This window comes from Pezoporus flaviventris, unplaced genomic scaffold, assembly GCF_033815535.1.
Source record: "Pezoporus flaviventris isolate CSIRO_AGI_PZ_B2104156 unplaced genomic scaffold, CSIRO_AGI_Pfla_v1 ptg000063l, whole genome shotgun sequence".
NCBI lineage: Eukaryota > Metazoa > Chordata > Aves > Psittaciformes > Psittacidae > Pezoporus > Pezoporus flaviventris.
In genome coordinates, this window is record NW_026892611.1 from 8,721,499 (window position 1) to 8,744,082 (window position 22,584).

General features: G+C 42.3%; 1 protein-coding gene across 1 annotated transcript; it reads left to right on the top strand.

Annotated features, from left to right (window-relative positions):
* Nucleotides 1-774: 774 nt before the first annotated feature.
* On the top strand, nt 775-22,282 carry TAF15 (TATA-box binding protein associated factor 15). Its single transcript, XM_061470456.1, has 16 exons — nt 775-922; nt 4,805-4,841; nt 5,984-6,032; nt 6,225-6,315; nt 6,394-6,511; nt 9,178-9,461; nt 10,255-10,369; nt 17,038-17,072; nt 17,679-17,711; nt 18,329-18,438; nt 18,980-19,109; nt 19,746-19,835; nt 21,153-21,237; nt 21,328-21,413; nt 21,520-21,622; nt 21,905-22,282. Exons 1-16 carry the CDS (start codon nt 913-915, stop codon nt 21,942-21,944), a joined length of 1,416 nt encoding a protein of 471 aa, XP_061326440.1. The 5' UTR covers nt 775-912; the 3' UTR covers nt 21,945-22,282.
* Nucleotides 22,283-22,584: the final 302 nt, after the last annotated feature.

The following is a 22,584-nucleotide window of genomic DNA, read 5'->3' on the forward strand; positions in this document are numbered from 1 at the left end:
TCGCAGGAAGGCAGCTTGAACTGAGAGGCTGCTGAAACCCCAGCCGGATGGAATAATCAATGCTGCTTTCACTGCTGTTTTGGTTCATTCCTCCTTAATCTTCCTTTCTGACGTCCCTCCTTTCCTAGAAGTGGCTCCCAGCATCACGACCCCTTTGCTTGGAAAGCCTCTCTCCAAGTCGATATTTGCCTTTTTGAGACAGTCAGAAACTCTGACGAACCTTTCTTATTTTAGGACCCAGATTTTGGATGTTTTCTTTTAACTCTCTCATAGAACCACAGCCCGGTTTGTGTTGGAAGGGACCTCAAAGCTCCTCCAGTTCCAACCCCTGCCACAGGCAGGGACCCCTTCCACTAGAGCAGCTTGCTCCAAGCCCCTGTGTCCAACCTGGCCTTGAACACTGCCAGGGATGGGGCAGCCACAGCTTCTCTAGGCCAGCGCCTCAGCACCCTCAGGCAATAACTTCTGCCTTATATCCAACCTATATCTCCTGTTTAAGTTTAAACCCATCACCTCTTGTCCTACCACTGTCTTAGCATCCCGCCCCAAATGGCGATGCACAAGCAGGCGCATGCCCTGCTTCCCTCACCAGCATCCCTCTCATCACCCTGCGTGTAAATTAAACCGATTTAATCACTTTAATATCCCACCCTCCCCGCGCATCCCCGCACAGCGCCGAGCACACCCCCTGCTGCCCCCATCACCCACCCCCCCCTCCCACCGCGCTCACTTGGTACGGCCCTTCCCCTCCACCCCTACTTCCCCACACGAGTGGTAGGCGCCGCGCCAGCCGATTGGCTACGGGGCCCCGCAGTCCGCGCGAGCTGCGGGTGCCCCAGTGTGCGCGCGGCTGGCGCGGCGCTCGGTCCTTCCGTCGTTCGGTCCCCTCCAGCCCGGTTACCGGCCGCCGCCATGGCTTCGGGTAGGTGCTTCCAGGCCCGCCAGGCCTCGGAAGGGAAGGGGAGCGGGGAGCGGGGGGCGGGGGGGCGGGCGCTGGTGGTGGTGGCGGCGTCTCCGCTTCCTGCCGCTAAGCGCGGGTGTGGCGGTGTGGGCGCGGAGAAGGGTGGGCGAGCGCCATGTGGCGCAGGTGTGGAGAAGGCCGCGGCCATGTTACGGGGAGACGTGGTTTCTTCCTTCCCCCCCGCCCAGCCTCTCACACCTTCCCTTCCCCCCGGTTACCGCCCGCTCCGGGGGGGGGGGGGAGAAGGGGAGACACGCCCCCTTTTATCGAGGACACGCCCCCTCCCCGGGAGCCCCCCCCTCCGCCAGCCTTCCCGGGGCCGCCCCTTTTCGGTCTGGCCACGCCCCCCCTCCCGTGTCGCAATGGGGTGGGGGGATCCCAAGGGGTTCCCCCTCAACCTGTGGGACCCACCTTTGGGTGGTGCCTCCCTCCCCAGGACGTGAGAGGAGAGCCCCATTTTGCTTCATCCCCCCATCCCCCGTGCGGTGTGAGATGTAAGCCCCCCTTTAGGGTCATGGTCCCCTTTTGTGTTGTGTGTCTTCCTGCCAGCGTGAGATGTTGACCCATCCTTCGGTGATGCCACTCCCCACACATGGTTTATGTGCTTCCCATATGGAATGCAAACACCCCTTTCCTGTCCCGTCCCGTCCCCCCCCCAAGCATGGGACCCACCTTTGTGTTCCAGCATCTGTCCTATGTTCTGCTTTAGCCACCAGCACAGTGAAGGGGGTAGCTCCGTGCCCCCCTATAGTGGGCTTAAATTTGGCTGTAATTCTCCAGTGGAGGCCTTTAGCTGGGTATGGAGACAGCAGATCTGCTGTCCCAGATGACTTGATGCAGCCCGGCTTTTCCTGGGCCTTCTGCAAGCACGTTGTGTTGCTGGTTTTCATCCCATCGGAGGTCCCAGCAGCAGTGGTGTCCCTGTGAAGCCGTGGATAGGTAGTGTATCCTGGAATGGGAGAGGGAATTCCCCAAAGCCGTAAGTGCTTTGTGGAGTGAGCCATGTTTTGTAAGGCTTGAGCCATCTTAGTGTTGTCTCACATATACATATATAAATGATAGAGAACAAAACCAAAGCAAGGTATGTTGAAGGAATCCTTTGATGCAAGGAACAGTTCTTTAGGAGAAAGCCTGTCCAAAGACACCGTCAAATGAGTTCAGACCATGAATTCTTCACTAAATGGCTGAAGTTTGGCAGTAAACTGAAACCTCTTTCTTCCCAGCCTTCAGATACTTTGCAGTCAAGTACCTGAGTGTCTGCTATGGTTTTACTCTGTGGTGGCGTTCAAACATGAGGTTCTTTCTCTGATAAGAATACAACAAAAGCAACGCTGCTGCTTCATATAGATTGCTGTGTGTGAGAACTTTAGGTTTCAAATACACGCAGCAGGTTCCTTTATCTTAACAAGAATACACGTCCTGGGTGGTGCAGGCTGACTGCTCTGCTGTGCCCCGCTTCATCCACAGGAGATTCTTCTAGGAGCTTTCTAAACATGCAGAAAAAGTGTTTGTATATCCAGGAATTCCCAGAATAAACCATCTGTTGTTTCCAAAAATCCTTAATGGTCTCTTGTCCCCATGGAGCCCACCAAAATCAATCCAATCAGAAGCCTGTAGGCTAAAAGATCCAGTGAAGGATGTATAAATAAAGGAGAATCCTCTCATTCTGCCTGTTCCTATTTTACAGGCTCCTTATGTGGTTGTTTCCGAAGTTTTTCCCAAATGTTGTGGCTTGGCAGAAGTTTAAGTGAGAAGCTAAGGAGATTAAATATAGTCATTCAGTTTATAGCTAATTGCATCCTTAGTCAAGAATTCTCTCTGATATAACCATTAATATTCTTTCTTTTAATTAGCAGCATTAATGGCATATAAATTTTCAAGCTAAACCAGAGGTTTGAAGGTGGTTGCCTATTTAATACTCATCTTTGTGATCATTTAATTTGAAATAACATCAAAATTTGACCTTCATCTCATTAAGAACACTCAACATGTCGGAGCTACGCTTTTAGGTTGGCTTTTTAATTGCTTTTCATTATGAAAAGGCAATGAAATCTTTGTGTAGCAGTGCAGAGTGAGAGTGTTTCACATCTGAGTGAAACTCCTGTATAGGATGTGTGCAATGAAATATTCTTTCATCTCATCTTAGCTTTTAGTAAACTTTTCTCTTGCAGAATATGAAATTTGCTGCTTTGTGTTGCTTCGAGGAGATACTTTAGCATTAAAAATGATGCTTCATGTCTGAAGAGCTTAGGTGGTACCCTTGTCTTGGAATTACATACCTGTGTGTTGAAGTATATGTGTAAGTAGGATTTGATTTATAACCAGAGGTTATAATGAACAGGCTTTCAGCAATTTGAGGAGTGTTTTGATTGGAAAAATGATTGTAGTCATTCCTAGTTATCTTGCATTGTAATTAATTCTTGATTTCAGCTTTTCAGTCAGTTTTAAGAGGTTAGAGACAGAGCTTTGGGGAAAGCCTGAAATCGGGGCTGAAAGCAGAGACGTTCCTGCCAGTTTTTATTAGACCACAGCACCACAATATTTGTACAAGTCCTTGAAGTGATTTGAAAGGAAAGAGAAGAATTGCAGGGCTGTTACCCAGAGTGACAGGCTGGTAGAGAAAGGGAAATTCCCACCTTCTTGTCTACGTTTTGACAAGAAGGTGGGAATTTCAAGCAAGAATGTCAAGAGGAATTGAGGCTCCCTCCTAGGCAGCAGATGGATGGAATCTGTGTAGTTAAGAAGGTGGTGGGGCGTTGAGCAGCTTAGGGGTGTGAGGGTATCTCTGAAGTGATGGGGCCTGCTTGTGACAGCCCGAATTCTGAAGGGTCTGAGGTTGATGGAGCAGTGTGTGTGTGTTCTGGGTGCCTGCATCTGTTTGCTGGTTTGGGAAGCTGAACTGATAGGAATGTGTGTTTTCCCCTGGATAGTAAGAGCTTTTAACACATAGGATTGTAAGAATTTGCATTACAAAATTTAGATACATGCAGACATAAAAATATGAGGAAATCCATCATTTGGAGATTAACAAGCTAAAATAGCATGATAAACAGACAGTGATAAGTAAAGGCAAACACCGTACTGAATTCCAGCTGGCAGGTAGTAGGGGTTTTCTGTGCTTTAAATACAACCAGCCAAACCATTTCAATGATTTTTATTTTAACTTCAGGTCATCTTTTGAAATCCATATTTTTCCCGTGTGTTTCCACAATAAATATCCTTGATAACTGATGTTTATATTGGAAGTAATACCCATAATGCCTGCCTGGCCTGTTGTGTTGTGTGAATGAATTTATTCCTGCACGGTTTGAGCTATCAGTAATGTTTCTCTTTTTGCAATACGAGGGAAGGGAAATGTGGCTCCTGCATCCCCGATTTTACATCTCCATATTCTGCCTGTCTCTTTGCTTTTTGCTAGGCAGGGTTTTCTTACGGCATCTTAAAAGGGGGTTCAGTTGGCCTGACCTGCTTAGCTTTGCTTGACTGCTAAAGCTGCTGCATTGTTTCTGTTCACTGGTGATGGCACTGTCTGTGATAGCCATTAGAGGGGGTTTTACAGGCCTGGATGTTTGAAGAGACTCCTTGAAAATGGGATTCAGAGCCTTCAAAAAGAAAGTTCAAAGTGGCCATTCCTGTGTCATGTTCCCTGCACCCTGTGCTCCTGTTCTCCCAGCCTTAGCATTTGCTAATAAAGAGGAAGCTGTCTCATTCCGCATGGAAAGCGGTTGCATTACCCACTGTACTTGAACCTTTTTCCTTCTCCCCAGATTTCTTCCTTTTACAGTAAGTAGAAGAAGAAAATGTTCATTTTAAGTTCTCAATATGACTTAATTCTTTTTCTAGATTCTGGAAGTTACAGTCAGTCTGGGGGCCAGCAGAGGTATGTGTGTGGAGGGGGGGGGGGGGGGTGTGGGTGTTTTGCTGTTAGCAATTAAATCTGCAAAGTAAAAGGCTGTTTAGTATTCCCACCATGATGTTTGACTCTTCAGGCATAACAAAGTGTTTATATGTTCTTGGAGTTATGGGTGCAGAAAGCTTGCTGCCCTGGGCCTTTATTAATATATCTTCTAAACCAGGGGAAAAGAAAATCTTCCTGAAGAGAAGACAATGAGCAGGTTTATATTGGAATGACATTGAAAGAACTTAGGAAATGGCATGAATATAGAGAAATATTTTTCATGTAACTGCCTTAAGCTGTTCAGGATTTTTAGCCAAAGCTTATATAGGTGGAAAGATGATGGGCTGTATAGATGTAAAGATATACATACATATTTCCTTCTATATTTACTTCTATACTTGTATAGAAGTGAAATTTCAAGTTTCCATCTGATAACTGTTCATCATTGTGAAAATTAAAAGCCTGCTCATGAAATAGCTCAAGTTTGGGGGGGGTGTGTGTGTATTTTCATTGGTGAAACAAAAGTGGTGTTATGGAAGGATGAAAATCATAGCTAATACTGACGGTGCTAATGAAAGTCAGAAGGTTCTATGTGTATAGCACTGTGTGAGTTTGAGTTCATATCTGGATATGATACAAGTGTTTCAGCACATGGTGGTTCTCTCTGTTCACGAAGTCTTAAAGTGGCAGCATACAAGTAAGTATAATCTCAAGCAAGTGTGGTTTTGCTGATGATATTGCTGAATAGTCCAACAAATACCAACCTGACAGTAATTGATGAAAGTAAAATTAACTTTGTAAGAGTATGCTGCAAAACTTAAAATGCTTTGTTTCATAACAGTTTCTGTGATTCTGAGGAATGTCAAATGACAGTAATCCCAACTTTTATGTACTTCAAATTTATACTTGAAACAGCAGAAATTAGAATAAGCTTTTCTGCCTTCTGACAGGCAACTGTGGTAACCAGTAATTCACTGATGTGGTTCTAATGTGCCTACAGCTGCAGTACTTGGATTAAACACTTGGTTTGGAATGAAAAGAACCTTAACACCAGAAATACCTTTACTTTCCAACCCATGTGGAGGGTACTGTCAGCATTTACTAAATGCATTTTTCTCTTACAGCTATTCGTCCTATGGCAATCAGAGCAGTCAAAATTATGGCCAAGCACAGGTAAGGTGAAAAGACCCATAGTGTCTTTCATAGCAGATGTTCCTTGGGTAAAACTAATTCCTCCTGAGTGACCATACATGGGCCAGGAAGAAATCCATTCTCAGCTTGATGTGTGCAGTTGTGTCTAGTAAAGAACAACTGTAATTAGCTGCTGGAAGTTACACTTATGTGAGGACGTTCTTGAAATTACAGGGATATTCTGGTTATGGGCAGAGTGGAGACAATTCCTCCTATGGACAGAACTATGGAAGCTATCATGGGAACTATGGACAAAATCAAACAGGTTTGGTTAGCTTGTTACATTCATTGGCAGTAATTAAAAGGTGAATATTTACTAAAAATTTTCTTCCTCCATTCCCAGGTTATGGACAAGATTCCCAGGGATACGATGATGAATCCGGTTATGAAAATCAGAATCAGAGCTCATACAACCAGCAGTCTTATGGCAGTCAGGGGCAGCAGAAAGGGTCGTCTAGAGGGTAAGGAGGCTGAGATTAACAGGATCTATTTACAGTCTAGTAGTTGTATGTTTTTAACTACAGCTGTAGCAAATTTCATTGCTAAAAAAAGGACAAACATCTGAAAATCCACATTCTTAAAACATTTTTTATGTCTGAAAGAGCAGGAGGAAAAGGAAGAGTATTTCTTTGTGTGGGAAGGATGGGATACAGTTGTTTTGAAGTCGAGGAGTACGGGAGATACACTTCAGAAAGTCTTTGGATAGTGACTAAAATGAAGAATGAACCTGGTAGAGAGTATTTTGATTAGGAAAAAGATGTATCAGGTACCTCTCCAGTCACGTTCTTTTGTATGAACTTACAATACTCTTTTATTAACTTCTGATAAGCTGTCAGCAAGGAAATTCTTAGCTGTTCTTAGATTTGCAGACTTCTTATTTGACTTAGAATGCCTTTTCTTTTTGAAGGAAGAGGAAAGGATTCAGAAATGTCATTCAAGGAGTTATCTTTTTCCAACCAAGTAGGATTCTCAAAACCTGATGTTTTTATATCCTCATCAGTAACTTAAATGTGTACTCTGATTCAGTACTTCACGCTATTGCAAATGTATTTTTCTTGTAAGGGATATTATACCTCCGGTAAGTTTCAGGAGGATTAATGATACCGCTTTGAAAGTGTGTTGGAAAATACAACCCAGCTGCCCTTAACGACTTACAAGGCCACATTTTGCTTGAATACCTTTGTTATCTAACTTGCAAGCTTCGTGCATACACCCCAAGGTTGCTGCATGCATTATATCTTTATTAAGGATCATGTGGCCTTTAAATGACAGTCTGTACTAAACCCCATTCTTGTTTTCAAGGTCCAAATATTTTTGTGTATTTTTACAAGCTGATAAAGCAGTCTGGACTTGAACAAATCTGTACTGGCTTTCTGCTTTTGTAGTTATCGGTACAAAACGTCTTAATATGAACAAGCAGGGTCTTTATCTGTCAGCAGTAGGTGCTGTCATTCCCAGTGTCTTTTACACATCCCTAACAAAAGCTGGTAGGTAATTAAGTTTTGCTGTGCTTTGTTTTCTAAGCATTTTAGAGCTGTACAAAGGACTAGGCAATCATGTGGGGTTTAAGTGTCGACATCCAGTGGGGAAAAAATGCAGTAGAGTATAGATGCTCCAACAAGTTGGTTTTGTTCAGGAAAACAGAAAAGAGACCTTGGAGGGGAACTCTTCAATGTATAGTTGCAACAAGTAAGGGAAGTTGAGAAATTAAATGGTGACAGTTTTGAAGAGGGTGGCCACAAAGTTGTAGCTCTCACTTCCTAAGGGAGGTAAGGAAGGAAAAGCAGCCAATAGTGGATGCTCTCAATGATGCTTCTTTCCAGATGGTGCAAAGTGGAGCTTACTTGTTCTTAAGATATTAACAAAAAGTCTTCACAAGCTCTTTGCCACTAGGGTTAGTTGTATTAAAGCTAAGATCGAGGCTAGGACTGGGACAGAGCAGGCTAGATGGTTGTTTATGCCGATGGGATATTTTGAGATGGGTTGAATCCAATGGACTTCATCTTCAGGTGCTTCCAAAAGCTGGTGGAGACTTTCTGTAGGCTCTTAGGTTTTATTGTTTGCTTTTCTGAGACATTTTGGCTAGCAAGTACGATTGCCAAAGACTAGAGAGGGGCAAACACAGTGCCTCGTCCTTTGGAAAAGGGTGGGAGCAGGGAGGAGGAAGAGAAGAAAGGCTGGCAGAGGTTAGTGATTAACTTCAGTTACTGAAAAAAACAATACAGTTAAGCCACAGCTATTTACCCAGGGGGAAAACAAAGGTGTGAGTAACAGCCATTGTTTCCTGGACGCAAGTTCTCATCAACCTATCTAATGTCTTGCTATGAAAGGGTAACCCAACTGGAGCTATTCTCTAGATTTTTACAACACTTTTGTTTCTACAAGGGAAGCTTGGTGTAGGTGAGATCTCTTTGTGGTTGCTCTGAAGTTGTTACTAGTCAGAGAAGAGTTACAGCTCTCTCCTAGAGTGTATAGCCATGTTGTATTGGAATATCCTAGATGTGATGTTGGTCAGTGTTTCTGATGGAAGTTGGTTGGATAGTATATGTAAATGACATGAAAGTGAGGAGAACTGCAAGTATGATGGGGGACATCACAGGAGTTAGAACAGTTCTTGGCCAAATGGTAGAAAGCCCAGGAAAAGATAAACTGCAATTCAGTGAGAGCAAAATTGGGGGATTTTTTTGTTTCATAGGCAGCAGATATAAGCTGCATAATACAATATGGGCAGCAGAAGTGTTCCCTGCAGTTCTGCAGAGAAGGCTTTGTTGTTTGGCAGCTCATGGGCTATCCATCAGCCCATGTATCCATCAGTAGTCATGCTACTGGGAGAGGAGAGAAAGCAGCATTTTACTGGGGTATGTACAGTGAGTGATGCTCGTAAGTTACATTTATAGAGAAAATGGAGGATGTCTTGAAAGCATTGGTAGTATACAGTTTTCTACCTTTTATCAGAACCCAGATACATACCAACAGAGGTGAAACAGTGTTTCCTATCTGTATGCCAGTAACGACTGGGAGGTAACTGGGATTAGGAAGTTTGAGCAATGTCATGAATTTTCAGCCATTATTTTGCTCTCTTTTCTGTGAACATTAAGCTATTAATACCGATTCTGTTTATTTTAAGTGGAAGAAGCTCTTATGAACAAAAGTCAAACTATGGTCAGCACCAAAGCTCTTATGACCAGCAGTCAAGCTATGGACAAAACCAAGACTCTTATGACCAGCAGTCAAGCTCATATGACCAGCAGTCGGGCTATGGCCACCAGGGCTCTTATGACCAGCAGTCGGGCTATGGCCACCAGAGCTCATATGACCAAAAGTCAGGCTATAACCAGCACCAAAGCTCATATGGCCATTCTCAGCAATCCTACCAGTCTCAGAAGGGAAGCTATAGCCACAACAGCCAAGGTAAAATTCACAGGTTAAGTTCAATATTGGCTAGTAAAATTAAGCAGAAATGCTGTGAAATAGCTGGATTGCATTCCACAGGCAGTTGATTTAATGAATAGTTAAAACTCTTTTTTCATGTTGTTGGTTTTGGGAAGTGTTTTATTTGTGAAGACTTTCAAAACATTATGCAGAGATGAAAAACTTGGGGCCCCAAAACTCTTGCATTTGTTGGAGGCAGCCTCGCAGAGTCCATATCTGCAAAATGTAGATGGAATTTTCTTCCTAAGCCATTTTGAACCTTCTTCCTACATGAAGGTGGTATGTCTTGATCAGTCATGAAGAGCTTTTGCACTTCGCATTCCAGCTTTGTGCTGTGTAGGTGAATTCTGAGATAGAAGGAAATGAGAAGTTTAAGGTCGGCCCTTCTTTTTGCAGTAACTTCACACCAGCGGCACAACCCACACTCTTTATCCTTGTTCTGTCTTCAGTGATGCCTTTTGCAAACTGGGAGGGTGATATGGAAGTAGAATGCAAAGTATATTTTAGACAATGTGTTTAACATTGGAAAATGGAGTGTGAGGAACAGTGTTTACATTTGGAGATATCTTGTGGCTCTGGAGGCTAAGAGAGAGAACCAGAACAAAACCAAACTTTGCTCCGTTACTTTGTGGTGTAGATAACATAAGAGATTTAGGAGTTGATGCTTTCCTGGTTTAAATGGCAAACCAGGGGAGGAAAAGCTGTAGGGTGGGAATTTTCACTGCAGTTTGCACTACAATTCACTCATGTTTTGTTCTCTTCATTCCTCCAGATGATCGTCGAGAAAAGAGTAGGTATGGAGAAGATAATAGAGGATATGGCGGGTCACAGGGAGGAGGTAGAGGGGGATATGACATGGATGGAAGAGGTCATATGTCTGGATATAGGTAAGTGATCTCATTCCTGTGCCTGCAGTTCCCTACCCTTGTTTGTTATTACTTAGCTGGCTTTAATTTTTGTCTATTATATGTCTATTCCTAATGTGGCTCAGATTTAGATTTCTAAAAATGGGAAGTTTCTAAAATTAAACCTTTCTGCACTGCACAGAAACACATTTTGCCTAGGAAAAGCTTTTGGATTATGACACGTAGCTGTGTTTTATTTACATGAGTTGCAATACACAAACTGCTTGAGCCCATCCCCTAAAATAAGACATTGTAAAACCTGGAACAGTTGTTTTCAATTGGAAGAAACCAACAGCCAGGGATTGAGAAGGTTTTCCACAATTCATAGCTAAGGTAGCTAACATTTTAGCAGGGAGGTTTTGACTTTACAGTGACAAATCATTATGCTAAGGGTGGTTAAGTGTCTTTCTGCTTCCTAGTGACAGCATTACTTGTTCTTTACTGGGTTGTTTTGTGGTTTGGGGTGGTTTTCAGTTTAAACTTTTATTAAAATACAGTTTGTATTATTGGCTTAGCTGTCAGTTTCAACACATTTATTTAAAGCAGATTTTAAATATTAACAACCCCATTACCCCTTCTGCCATTGTATTAGGCCTTGCTCCTGTCAAGAAAATTTATGCACATATTTGATGTAGTGCATGCAGATGATCTCGTGCATAGGCCATTGGGACCTTTGCTTTAAATCCTGTTGCATTAGACCAGATGACATTTATATTTCTTAATAAACTGTCACAATTTGCTACCCTTTCATTCCCTCTGTGAAGTGGTTGGGGGGTGTAGAGTGCTCACTGATGCCAAGTAAGGATGTGGGAGCTTCCAATGAGCTGTAGAGTGCTGCTTGTTGACACCCCTTGCCCTTTAATAGGCTGCACGGTTGTGGGTTATTGCTGGAACCCCAGACAAAGAACTCTGAATTGTACAACACTGAACTGACCTTAACTAAAGAAAATAATCTAACAGTGTGTTAAGACTTGGTTGGTTAGAAAGTCTTGATTTTAAAACCATACTTTAAATTTACCTGTTTCTAAAGTGGTCCCAAATTGAACTTTGTGACTTGTCGCTTCGATGACATAGGTGAACCCTACCTCTCTTGATTAGGGGTGGTAGCATAATTACAAGTGTGTGTTAATACTTACTTCATGTTAGAGTTTGCTGGGGTTTTGTATAATAGAAACTTAACCAGCAAAGTAACCTCTAAATTAATTTTCAGTTAAAACTGAACAATTGCTTTTAAATCAGCTTTTCTGCGTGGATGAGGGTTTTCCATGTTCCTACGGTAAAATATGGGTCTTTAAAAAGCCATCTTCAGGTGAGCCCTTTCCATTCAAGAGCTTCAAATGTGAGCTTCAGAAAACCTACTTTTGGTAGATTTTATCACTTTGAAACAAACTTCCGTCTTTGCAAGTTGAAGTAAATGAAATTGATGTCTGTGAAAATAAAGCCTCTTCCCATGTTTTTCCAAATTGTAAGGAAAATCTTGTTCGCACATCCATGTAGGTAATACATGGATTATTACGTATTACCACTTCTGGTCGAACCAAAAACCACTTTTGGCTTTTTCAGTGGAAAGCCAAGAGAAAAAGAGTGGAAGTGAATGGAGAAGTGGGGGAAAATACCACAAAGTGGGTAGGAATTCTGTTCACTTCTATTAAGTGATGCAGTCTTTGGTGCTGTTTATAGTGAAATTTCTCTGAAACTACACTGTCATGTATATTTATTCAGTCTCTCTGCATAATTATGATGGAGAATTCTGTTTCTGACATGTTTTACCAAAGTCATTCCTAATAGGAAAGGGTAAAGTTTAAATTAAATACCAAACTTGTATAATCAAGAGGAAAATAACTTTTAATAAGGTAAGAAATCATGTTTAATCCTGTGAAAGTGTGGGATTTCAGGGTAGTTTCTTGGGTTTCCCTGGGTTTTTCCTTTTCCCCCTCCCCTAAAAGCTTGTGTAGGAATGTCAAGTCTATCTCCAGTAACTAGTTAGCATTTCAGATCACATTTTAATGCTCATGAATCCATAGCCACTAGGAAATAAGCTAAAAGTCTTGCCTACACAGATACTTATGTAGGCTTTGACTTTCATAGTGCTTAGAACATAATGTGTAACTGAGTTCTGCCAATACACACACAGAGAAGTAAGTTGTTCTTTGACATTATAAAAACATTAATAGCTAACTCAAGACTGTAGCAAAGGAATCTCTTCTGTGTTAGCAAGCAAGAAAGATTTTGTCTGGACAGGGAGAACATGTTGCAGCTTGTTGCTCATTGTTAGAGCTGTACCCAGTGGCTGGTGTTCTTACAGCTGTATTGCCTAACCTGCTCTCTCGTGCTGGGTGCTGCATCCCCCTTACAAGCATCATCCTGCACTTGTGAGACAGTGACTTTGCCTGCAGCATCAGTTCTCCCACAGGATTCGTGTGAGTTGCAATGGCCTGTATAAACCCACCCTGCGTGTAGGAACCTTCAGAGCAGTGTGCAAGTGCTAGACATTATTCTGGCATACTTGAGGCAAAATCCAGTTAACATTTTTAAATTCTAAGAGCTTAAATTTCTTTGAATAACCTTTCTGAAAGTACTTCACAACCTCATTGGCAATGTTAAGGTATGAATTGTTATTCCAAAAACCAGAATGATTTGAATATGTACTGTGATGAATGCTTTCAGCACTCATTTTTCTTTTGTGCCTGTGCAAAGTCAGGCAGCACTGAGAGGAAAATACCTTTTGAGAAGTTCCTGTTCAGATTCTGTAGCTGATGTTACGATAAAGAACAATCATTTTCTTCTGTGTCAGATGTTCACTTTTTAATCTCAGTAACTCAGGGTTTCAGAATCATTCAGGTATTTTTTTTAATGGCCTTGAATTACATCTTTGGGGGCTTTAGTAGAATTTGTCACCCTTTCATTGTGAAGCTTGAAGAATTCATGGTCTCATTTGTATTCTGGCTAAGAAGCAAAATCTTTTCTGTGTTTTTAAACCCACAGTAGAAGAGTCTTATCTTTGAGCTCTTTTGGTTAGAAAGTGGGTACACCAGGTCTGGAGAATGCAGTTTTACACCCAGTTATTCTTCAAGTTTCCTTGTAGGGTTATTTCCCTTTTTGTTAGAGTTCTTGTCTGAAAAATAAGGAATTAACAGTTTATTGTGGTTGTGGGACTGAACTGTTTTGGTTAAGCAGGTTAAGTGGGAAATACAGTAGCAATACAAAGCAGGTTTGTGCTCTTTGATGTTGAGAAAGCCATTTGGGCTGTCGGGTAGCTGTACCTGTGACACTGCCCTTCTCTTAGAGCCTGGGGATTAAATGGGAGAAGCTCTGCCTTTGAATCAGCTTGCGCAGTCTGTGTGGTGGAACTACATAGATGCAGTTTAGAAGAGGATTTACTGTTGTGTTAGGGTTTGGCATAGAAATCCCAACTTTGCTCAGCACAGATTTTATTCTCTCATGCAGAGCTGATGTTGATGTGCTATAAATCAGTCACCTGTGCAGCTTAACTGTTGTATCGGCTATGAGTGGGAATAAGCTTATTGTTATAAAAAGAAACTACAACTTAGTGCAGGTGGGTTTTTGTTACAAGTGTGGTTTGTGTTCAGAATTAATATTATAACTTGTAATATTCATGCTTGAGCTCAGCCTTTTATAGGTAGACTTTGGGAAAACATGAAAAGAGGCAATAAATACAGGCGGGGGGGAAAAAGCCATCTGTCAGTGATTTTATGGGTGCACTGAGCATTCCTTTGTTGTTTGTAAAAATACATTCTTACGTGCAACTCCCACATGCTTGGCAAGACAGATCCATGTTGGAGGCTGAAATCTGGTGCCTGAGTTCTTGGTGCTGCTTCTGCCATTTAAAAAAGGTATTTCTTGTATCTGTAGTGTTGAGCTTGCCATGTAACTGTGCCTTTAACTCAAAGAGTGATTCCCAGCTGAAGTAAGCAATATTCAGATGCACACCAGTTACAGTCAAGTAGGTGATGGTTAAATGTGTGAGCATATACAGGGGGAAAAGAACATCTGATGGTGTTTCTTTCATAGCAGCAAGTTTTTGTCCCTATGAATGGTGCCTCGCAGACACTCTGACTGCTTGCAGTGCAGTCACTTATCTTCGTTGGTGACATAGCTGAATTTTAGCTGCCTGTTCATGATTCTAACATAAGGTGTTAAAACTCCAAACTCCAGTTGGTTGCCCATCTATTTGGTAAAGCAGTGAAGCACTGATATTAGGTTTTCCACATGTTCTGTGACGATGGTGTGGGAACTATTTCAGCCAGCTTGAGACTTGAATTTTGGGTCTTGGTGAGAGGTGAATCTGAGATGCTTGCAACCAGCTTCTGTGTTTGAGTTTGCTTGCTGCAGCATATCCAGGGACCTCCTGGGGATCTTGGGTACCTTTGCCCAGGGAGCTTGGAAAGGGAACACACTGCAGCTTTATAAATCACATAGGAGATGTGACTTAAAAATGGAGGAGAGCATAAATCTGTCATCAAAGGTATTTGACACTGAACTGATGCAGATTTTTGCTGGGTTGGTGAGTCAAGACTAAGCAGAAGATGCCATGCTGAAGCATACTTGGGGAAAACCCTATTTCTGCAGACATTAATTAAAAAATCTAATTAAAATGTGGATTGCACTTGTTAGTGTGGGGTACAGAATTGCTGTATTGCAAAGTTACAAATGAAGCATTTGATGTGACCTCCTTTACATTTTGTATATCCAGCTCTGTACCACTTCTCAGTATTGTGGTGCATGCATTTTTACCCCAGCATCCCAGCAAAACCCTGTGAAGTCCTGGCTGTGTTGATCACAACCTTTCTGTATGTTTTTAGATTGTTGGATTTTGTCCTAATTTATGTCTCTGCTGCTGTATGCTTAGAAATCAGAAAACAAATGTTGTGGATAATGCTCTCCTGATGAACTGGGGACATAATCTAGGGCTGGAAAACTTTGATAACATTTTCATGGTTGATGTATTCACTCTTGTTATTTCTAAGTTAAAATCCTAGAAGAACAGGCATCCGACTGAAATGTTATGTTATAATCAAGCTTTTCTTTTAGCTGAAGTGAATTGGAGGTGGCAGAAAGGTATTTACAGTCAATTTTATGATCACTATTGTGTTTTTGTCATCAGTCCTTGAAAATAGCCAGCCTTGACTAAAGACCAGCTCTGATGTTGCATGTGGAATTTAGTCATTTTACCTCTTTAATGAGCAGAATGAGTTACATAGGAGTAAATGACACTGCATAAGAGAAGTCCCAGTAAAAGTGATAGCCTGTTGTGGCAAACATCTAATAGTCCTTTTATGTACTGCTACAGAATGTCAGTCACCCTTCAAAGAATGTGTCTCTTAATCCAGCTTTGATAATAGCTGTTAAAACCTTGTTTCTTTTCTATGCCTCACTTGGGGCAGATTTTACCTCATAAATGTTAAGCAAGCAATACCTTCCCTTCATCACTTTGCATTTGCTGTAACAGAAAGCAGATGCACAAAGTGCCAAGAAGTTACTCCCTAATTCTATACCATTGCCTCTTGCTGGGGTGCTTGTCCCATGGTTGCACTCTGGTGTCTTGGCAGATAGGTTGAATCAAAGCCTGGAGTGACTTCTAGTTGTGAAGCACAGTGGTGAAGGGGCTACTCATACTAGCATAGTAGTTCCCTAGCTACTCCACATCATGGTTTGAACTTATGCTGGCTTTATTTTAGCTGCTGTCAGGATTAGGTGAGCTGCCTAATCTTAAAGTAGCAGCTAAGCCCCCTGTGTGAAGGAGGGCAAGCAGGGCTGTTGTACACGGCAGCATGAGACTTTCTGACGCTTGTTTCTTGGCTTCCTAAACAACCCAGTGGTCGTATTTTTCCTCAAGGCTTTGAATACTGGTTATGTTATGTTCATAACGTGGATGCACTTACAAATGCTGGTGTGAGAAATCCTGCTAGTACAAACATTGACATTGAAAAGAGTGAGGGTTTATTTTCATGCACATAATTAGAGTTTCAAACCCCCTTCTAACCTTTGAAAAGTGATGTGTGTAATCTCTTAACTTGGTCTACATTTTGTGCCACAGGTATCAGAATGAATGAAATAAAACTTCACGGCCTCTGCTTTTGAAGCTCACATACACACACCTTCTCTGTAATGTCAAGTGCTAGCAGTACAGTAGGTCCCCACAGGCCCTTTCTCAGAGAACGGCTGATACTGATCATTTGCCCCTTGTATATAAATGCATTACAATGGAGGTTAATTAACTTCAGCTCTTCTTACTTCCAGGGAAGTCCTAAAGCACTCATTATTCCAAAGGAGCAATTACACCCACAATTAAAGCCCATTAACCTTCATGAAATAATGTGTCTGTTTGAAACCCCAGGTTTTAATAGCAGTCCTTTTGCCTTATGGGATGGGAGAGACTATTGAAGCAACGACATGTGTGTGGGTTAGTTTAAAATACTCTTCAGGGCTTCTCTCTCCTCCAGTGAGTTTATTCACTTTCATGTAATTTAAGCTTTGAACGTGAATGAGTGGTGAGGAGAGCGTAGAGATGGTGCTTTAGGTGCCAGACAGTAACTCTCAGCTTGTGATCAGTTAACTGTAGATTGAGCCTTGAGCTCAGCACATAGAGACTTAAGGAAGAAATCATTTCTTCAATTTTTCCTCTGCAGTGGTGGTGACCGTGGTGGCTTCAAAAATTACGGTGGTAAGTGCCGAGTATCCAAAAATGTTTCAGTGGAAATCCTTTATAAATCTAAAAGCCACCAATAATATCTCGTTACTATCTCCTAGAAGCATTATGGTGTTTCGGTGAGGCTGGTGTTGTTCATGAGTTTCTTTAAAGAGCCAAACTTTTAGCCATAAACTGCATTCCTCCTTTGTCAAATTGCATGAACGAATTTGTGGAGACAGTGACGTTCACCGGATTGTTTCTTTTCTTTTCTTTTGTTTCTGTTCTTTTTCCGTTACAAACGCTTCTTAGAAAGGTTCTAGAGGTAAAAACTTAAACAAAGCGGTAAACTGCTTGGTGATGTGACAACCAGCAAGAGAACACCAGCACAGCATCAGTGTGGCAACTGCCACGTGCTGCAAGTTAAAGAACACGTTAACGTCCTACAGACACCTTCTGTTGAACGTTTTAAGCTAAATGGCCTCTAAATCTCTGGTTAATGTTTTAGATCTTAGCTGCATTACATACATGCTTTAAATATTTTCTTGTTTCTAAAAAAGTCACTTGAAAATGTTTTGCTAAAAATAGTCTTTTTTTTTTCCTTTTCTTTTTTTTTTTCCCCCCCTTAAACTCCTTTCATAGGTCAGAGGGATTATGGACCGAGATCAGATGCTGGTAAGAAAACAAGCAGTGGGTGGGAGTACATTGTAGCTCTCAGGTCGTTGCTTTTAAAATGTATTGCTAGAAAGATGGATGTGGCTGCAGTTCCCATGCCTCAAAAGAAACCTTAACTAAAGCTTCTTTTCCTTGAGAGGAATCTGTTTTATGAAAGCACGTGTGAATTTTTGGATGCCTTTTCATGGAGCAAGTAGGAATTTGCTGATGAACTTTGAATCCCTTTGAGCCCAGCAGCTGCTTTCACTGCCATAAGACTTCCACTGAACTTGAGTTATTTAAAACATAAGCTGCTTTGATGGGTTTGGATGTGCTGGCTCCATGGATAAGTTGAGTGTGTGGCTGTCCTGGGTTCAGCAGCAGCAATGACAGCTATGCTGGTCAGCTATTGAATGTTCTCTGTCTCTGATGTACTGTGGCATCTGTAGGTGCTGTGCATGTGTGTTGGAAGTTGAGAGTGTTAACTTCAAAATGATGCTCTCAGCTCATCTTTTATTTCATGCAAGTTGTCTTTGAGATTTAAGGGTCTGCTCCTGGGCAGCATAAACCTGAGTTTAAAATGTTGCTTTTGTTGCTACCACAGAAATGCATGGTAAATGTAACTTACTTTGTCCTAGATTCAGAGTCTGACAACTCTGATAACAACACCATCTTCGTGCAAGGACTCGGAGAGGATGTTTCAACAGATCAAGTGGCAGACTATTTCAAACAAATCGGTATCATAAAGGTATGTGAAATAAGAAATCATTGGTAAGAAGAAAGAGAACTTGCAGAGCTAGTGTATTGGAAAAGTACTGGTATCATTCAAGGCAGATGCTCACTCTGACTCCCAGTTGTAGATAGTATTTTTGTCTGATGTATACATAAGTATATGAGATGACAGCTCATTTATAAGCTGGCAGCACTAGCACCATTTTTTCCCAGTGACATTTAGATTGCTTCACATATCTTTAGTCTTTATAACCCTTAACACTGACACTCTATCCGTTGTACCACCCCCGTACTTCAGCACGTATGCTTCTGTGTTCTGTGGCTGGTTTTTCTGTTTCTGTGATTCTAAATTAGGGCTTCCTGCACTTGACTTCATTTTTTTCTCTTAAAACTGGGCCCATCATTACATCCTGGAGAACAGCCAGTCAGTATCCTTCAGTCAGAAGCATCTGCTTCTGCAGGCTAGCTCCAGGAGAATCTTCCTTCTAGTGATACTTAGCTTTTAACTAGGTTTACCAGTATTTCTCCTGTGTCAAGTGTACAACCTTTCTTTTCAGACCAACAAAAAGACTGGCAAACCTATGATAAATCTTTATACAGATAAGGATACGGGCAAACCAAAGGGAGAAGCAACAGTATCTTTTGATGACCCTCCTTCTGCTAAAGCAGCAATTGACTGGTTTGATGGTAGGTGAGAGTACCTGTTCTTCTGGTTATTTATGGATGTAACACACAGTTGAAGAAGCAAATCAGTAACCCCATTGGGAACCCTGTGCTGGTTGTTGTGTGGCTGTTATTATTTTCTGTGTGCTGGCTTTCTCATTTGGTGAAACAGCAGCTTGTGGTTAAGACCAAAAATCTCTAATGAAACCATTAAGGTTTGCCTGCGGTACCTCACGAGTGTGAGAGGTGGCATCACGTCACTTCTTGTTCAGACCAGCAGAGCTGTGATCTGTCAGCAGCTGGAGGGGTTTCCTACAGTGTTAGTATCGATACTGTTAGTGCTGTGGTGTTGGTTTTAGCCTTTGGGGATGGCTCTGACAATTTGTTTCAAGTGCATGTATATGAGCAGTGAAGAACAAGGGTTTTCTTAAATTGTGGGTTCAGTGGAGGATGACAGCAGATCCCAGAAATATAGTGATATAAAACTTTGCATTCTTGATGCAAAAATACAGCTATACTCTTTGATAGCAGTAAACTTGAGGAGGGTCTTAGAAGCTTTGTATTCAGTCTGTATGTGCAAATCACTTCTGTGCCTCTGAACTTGCTGCTGTGCCATTGGGAGCTGTATTGATCTTTCTCTCATTCCCTGTCTTTCCACAGGAAAAGAATTCAATGGCAATGTTATCAAAGTTTCTTTTGCAACTAGAAGGCCTGAATTCATGAGAGGAGGTGGAGGTGGTGGACGTCGAGGTGGGGACTGAAATCCATGGAATCCTTGGGTTTTAATGGTTAAATGCGTTTCAGCTATTCTTAGTTTATAAAAGTTGACTTTGAAGCAGTGATTCATCAAGCATAGGGGACTTTGGGATTCTGCCATGAAAGGGAATAATAAGGCTTGAACCAAGCACGCTAAACTGAAATCTGTGATCTCTTCTACACAGCACAGAATTTACGCTTTCCTTTTGAACTGGAGAGTCTCCAGATCATGTCTCAGCATTGCTTTGAAAGAGATAGTGTAACAAGGATGTTGAGGCTGTGCAGTTTCCACATATATAGGTGTGAATTCCCAGTGAGTGTATTTACTCATTACAGCAAAGCCTTGAGATACTGTGTTTCCAGATGGTATCAAGCAAGGTAAATTATTCAACTGCTACTGACTTAGAGCAGCAGTTGAATATCTGACTCCTTCAGTTACATGGATGTTTATCTCCCTGCTTCTCTGCATAATGCAGTTCTGTGAGTAGCCCATTGGATATTAATTACCATTTTACAGGAAGCATGCTTTGTGTGGTGGCTGTCAACAACTCTTAGTTCTTAAATCAGGCAGTTTTGTAGGCTGGTACAAAAGGGATTCGTCAAGAACTTCAATTGATGTAAAAGTTCTTACTGTGTTTTGCTGCAGAAAGCAAGAACTGTGGTGTCCCTGTGCTTGTCAGATGCATCCTGGCATAAATCCAGACAGTTTGGGGTGGTTTTTGTTCAGTGACTGAGCCTGGCCATATGTGATGGATAGACATTGTTAAATCTTTATGAAATTTCATTAATACACACAGTAGGTTTACATTTACCCATTGGCAGTTCAAGTGGATCAGGTTTCCTTTTATTGCTGAAAAAGAATATATAATAAGTACATGGTGGAGAAACTTTTTCTGGCCACCACGTGCTATCCTTGCTTCTTTGTTTTCTCCATCTGCCTGAGTTAGAAATGTGCTCGTATGGGCATATGTATTTCAGCTATGCGGATACATCAGCTTCAGGACGTCAAATGCTGTTGAGGTTTGGTTGTGGCTGAAACTTCTGTTTGTCCAAGTTTTCCAGCTAGGAAAACCTCAGCTGGTAGTTGCTGAATTCTACCAGGGTACCATTTACTGTCCTTGGCACTCCCTGCTTCTTCCAGAATTCCTAATATGGCTTGTCTGGAGGGATGTATTTACATTAGACACTTCTTCCACCTGTAAAGTCTGTCTCTCAGGTTCTGAAGCTAGTGACAGCCCTTAATAAATGTTTCTTATGTATAAGGTCAAAGACACTTCCCCTCCTTTATTCTGACTGTAATTTTGTGTGCAGGTTCACGAGGTGGATATGGAAGAGGTGGAGGCTTCCAGGGTAGAAGTGGGGAACCCAAAAATGGTGACTGGGTTTGTCCTAACCCGTAAGTGTCATTTTCATTGGGCAGTGGTGTTTCATGGATGCTCTCTGAGTTTCTTGGCAGCTGAGTCTGGGGAGTCCTTGTCTTTTCCAGGGGCTGTGGCAACATGAACTTCGCTCGCAGGAATTCCTGCAACCAGTGCGGTGAGCCCAGACCAGAAGATTCCCGTCCATCAGGAGGTGTGTAGGGAACAGCTGTCTCTCTTCTGAAGCATTTAAAGTGCTCATGTCCCCTGCAGCCTTTTGGATAACCTGGCTGATGTGTGTTGGTTTGCATCCCCTCCAGATTTCCGTGGGAGAGGTGGCTATGGAGGAGAAAGAGGATACCGAGGGCGCGGTGGCAGAGGTGGCGACCGGGGAGGTGGCTATGGGGGTAAAATGGGAGGAAGGTAAGCACTTGCTTTGTCCTTGCTTGGTGCTGGAGCAGACAGGCTGTGGAAGTGATAGGGATGTGGGAAAGGAATGTTGTTTATGTGTGCATGCACACTGTGCTGTGAAAATACCAACTCCACATGGGAGCTTGCAGGGGAAGGAAGTCAGTTGAGTGTGTTCTGTGAGTGTTTTTGGATGAGGCTATCCAAGCACAGAAGTTAGCGTGGAGATGTCTCACTGAAAGGGCTGTTTGTTGTTTGCTGAAGGGGATTCCTTATAACTTTGCATTTCCCTTCCAGAAATGACTTCAGAAACGATCAACGCAACAGACCATACTGAAGACCACTGTGAATGTTTTGTTTGTCTTCTTGATGCGTTTGATAGTGAAATTGCCAGAGTTTTGCCTGCAGCTTCACCCATGGCCTCTTTGGATAGTGGAATTGAGTGAAACTAGAGTTTTATTTTGGTGGGAGGGATTGGGGTGGTTTGGGAGGACTTTTTTTTTTAAGCAAGACATGGAAATTTAATCTTGATTTCAACATTCTCCTCTTTTCTTCCCCCTCCCCCATACCTTTTCAACAGGCCCCTGAGAAGAAAAAGGATAAACTGTAAAATATTGCCAAAATATGAAGTGTTTTGTAATACAACAATAAATGCTGATTGTTTTATTTGTGAAATCTCACTGGTGCAAGTTAATTCAGTTGCCTGTGTTTCCTTCTGTGCTCCCTAGCTTCCTGTGTATGACCTAAGTAGTAAATAGAATCATAGAATAGTTTTGGAAAGGACCTTAAAGCTCATCCAAGTCCAACCCCCTGCCATGGGCAGGGACACCTTCCACTAGAGCAGGTTGCTCCAAGCCCCTGTGTCCAACCTGGCATTGAACACTGCCAGGGATGGGGCAGCCACAGCTTCTCTGGGCACCCTGTGCCAGCGCCTCAGCACCCTCACAGGGAAGAGCTTCTGCCTTATCTCTAACCTG

Excerpts from the sequence above, each read along its gene's own strand:
- TAF15 (XM_061470456.1), top strand. Across the intron at positions 9,462-10,254 it reads CTATAGCCACAACAGCCAAG|ATGATCGTCGAGAAAAGAGT; the intron begins GTAAAATTCACA and ends TCATTCCTCCAG. Across the intron at positions 21,414-21,519 it reads AGATTCCCGTCCATCAGGAG|ATTTCCGTGGGAGAGGTGGC; the intron begins GTGTGTAGGGAA and ends CATCCCCTCCAG.